General features: G+C 37.5%; 1 protein-coding gene across 1 annotated transcript; it reads left to right on the top strand.

Annotated features, from left to right (window-relative positions):
* The first annotated feature begins 325 nt into the window (after positions 1–325).
* LOC109212546 (E3 ubiquitin-protein ligase ATL6-like) lies at positions 326–1,176 on the top strand. Its single transcript, XM_019376196.1, has one exon. The coding sequence runs from the start codon at positions 504–506 to the stop codon at positions 936–938; it is 435 nt and encodes a 144-aa protein (XP_019231741.1). The 5' UTR covers positions 326–503; the 3' UTR covers positions 939–1,176.
* The last annotated feature ends 356 nt before the right edge of the window (positions 1,177–1,532 follow it).

The raw sequence follows: 1,532 nt of genomic DNA, 5'->3' as shown, positions 1-1,532 counted from the left end.
GGGGAGGGGGGCACAGGGGACCGATATTGTGAGGGACATTTGGATTCGAATGAAGGGACGAAAGAATGGACGAGAATGTAACCATGTTTTGTAAATGGGATATAAGTGGGGGAAAAAAACAAATAGGGATACATCTTTTATATGTCATATTCATCTATTTCCCCAATGAAAACAAATCTTAATAAGTACTCCATCCTGATTTAAATGGAGAGTTTGAATTTTGAAAGTCAAATAAATATGTAAATTTTATTTCAAATAACTTAAATTTTTTATGTCTAAATATATAGTCAAAATTAAGAAGTTTCCTTACTCACGTGAGGGAGTAGTATTTTATGGGCAACCATATCCATCCATTTAATTTCATCTGCAATTTGAAAGCCGTACTTGGAACCTTTATGTGTATTAAATGTCAACGTACTCCCATTATAGAGAGAGTATTGTAGTGTCGGCAATAACGTGCTCCGGAAACACACACACAGAGAGCACGATTACAGAATAAGGGCATGGATTTTCGTTTTGAGCCATTAGCGACAGTCACAGCCGCCGCCACCACCCTATTCTTGATTTGCACTATCAAATTCCGGTGGTTCCGCCCTGATAATCACCTACCGCCGCCGTTCTCCGTAGAGGCTAACTACGATGGAGGTAGTTCCTGTGCGGTGTGCCTCAACGACGTGAGCGGCGGCGACATGTGCCGGAAACTGCCGAAATGCGACCATGTTTTTCACTTGGAATGCGTCGACGCTTGGCTACAGTCTAATTGGACGTGCCCACTTTGCAGAAGGCAAATTACAGATGATACTCCTAAGCAACAACGTGAAAACACCATCTTCTCTTTACTATTTTCCCGCTGTGAAGATTTTCTGGCCAAGATTAATGCTCATGCCGAACAACTCATGACGGTTTTGTTCGACAGCGGAGTTTTTGTCCATCCTTGAATTTTTATTCGGGTTTTAAAGTTAAAGGTCCTAAAGTTGTCGCCATTGAGGCCAAAAGAAGAAAGAGGAGCTCTAATGGCTTATATTAGCTTAACAATAATTGTAATAAATCATGTAATGGGGTGTGACTCTTTTGTACTACTCCTAAGAAAGTAGTGAAAAGTGATGAAGAAAATAATGTAATTGTAGTCATAATTGGGAAGCATTATCATATTTGATCAGTTTTTTTCTTTCTTTCTTGGATTTGTCTTCTAATTGTCAAGTTCTATTCATATTTTTTTTCACGAATTACTACTTTTCAAAAGCTCAAGTCGCAACTTTCTGCTTGTAGTTATGTTAATTTGAGCTAATCCCAGCAATTAATGATCAACTCAGAGGTTGTTTGAGGACAAGTTGTTGGTATTAGTTATGTTGAGATTAGTTATTCTCGTATTATTTCTTATTGACTGTGTGGTTGTTGACCCTTATAATCGGATAACAATTAAAGTTATAAGTAGTTTTAAGGATATGTGATTTCACTAGCACCAATTGATAAATACAATGATTAATAGCAGAAATAAACAACAAAGTAAACCAAACCAGTATTGAAATGCA

Source organism: Nicotiana attenuata, unplaced genomic scaffold, assembly GCF_001879085.1.
Source record: "Nicotiana attenuata strain UT unplaced genomic scaffold, NIATTr2, whole genome shotgun sequence".
NCBI lineage: Eukaryota > Viridiplantae > Streptophyta > Magnoliopsida > Solanales > Solanaceae > Nicotiana > Nicotiana attenuata.
This window is presented reverse-complemented; position numbering and strand designations above follow the sequence as displayed.

Coding starts and splice junctions, on each gene's coding strand:
- LOC109212546 (XM_019376196.1), top strand. CDS start 504: ATGGATTTTCGTTTTGAGCCATTAGCGACAGTCACAGCCGCCGCCACC.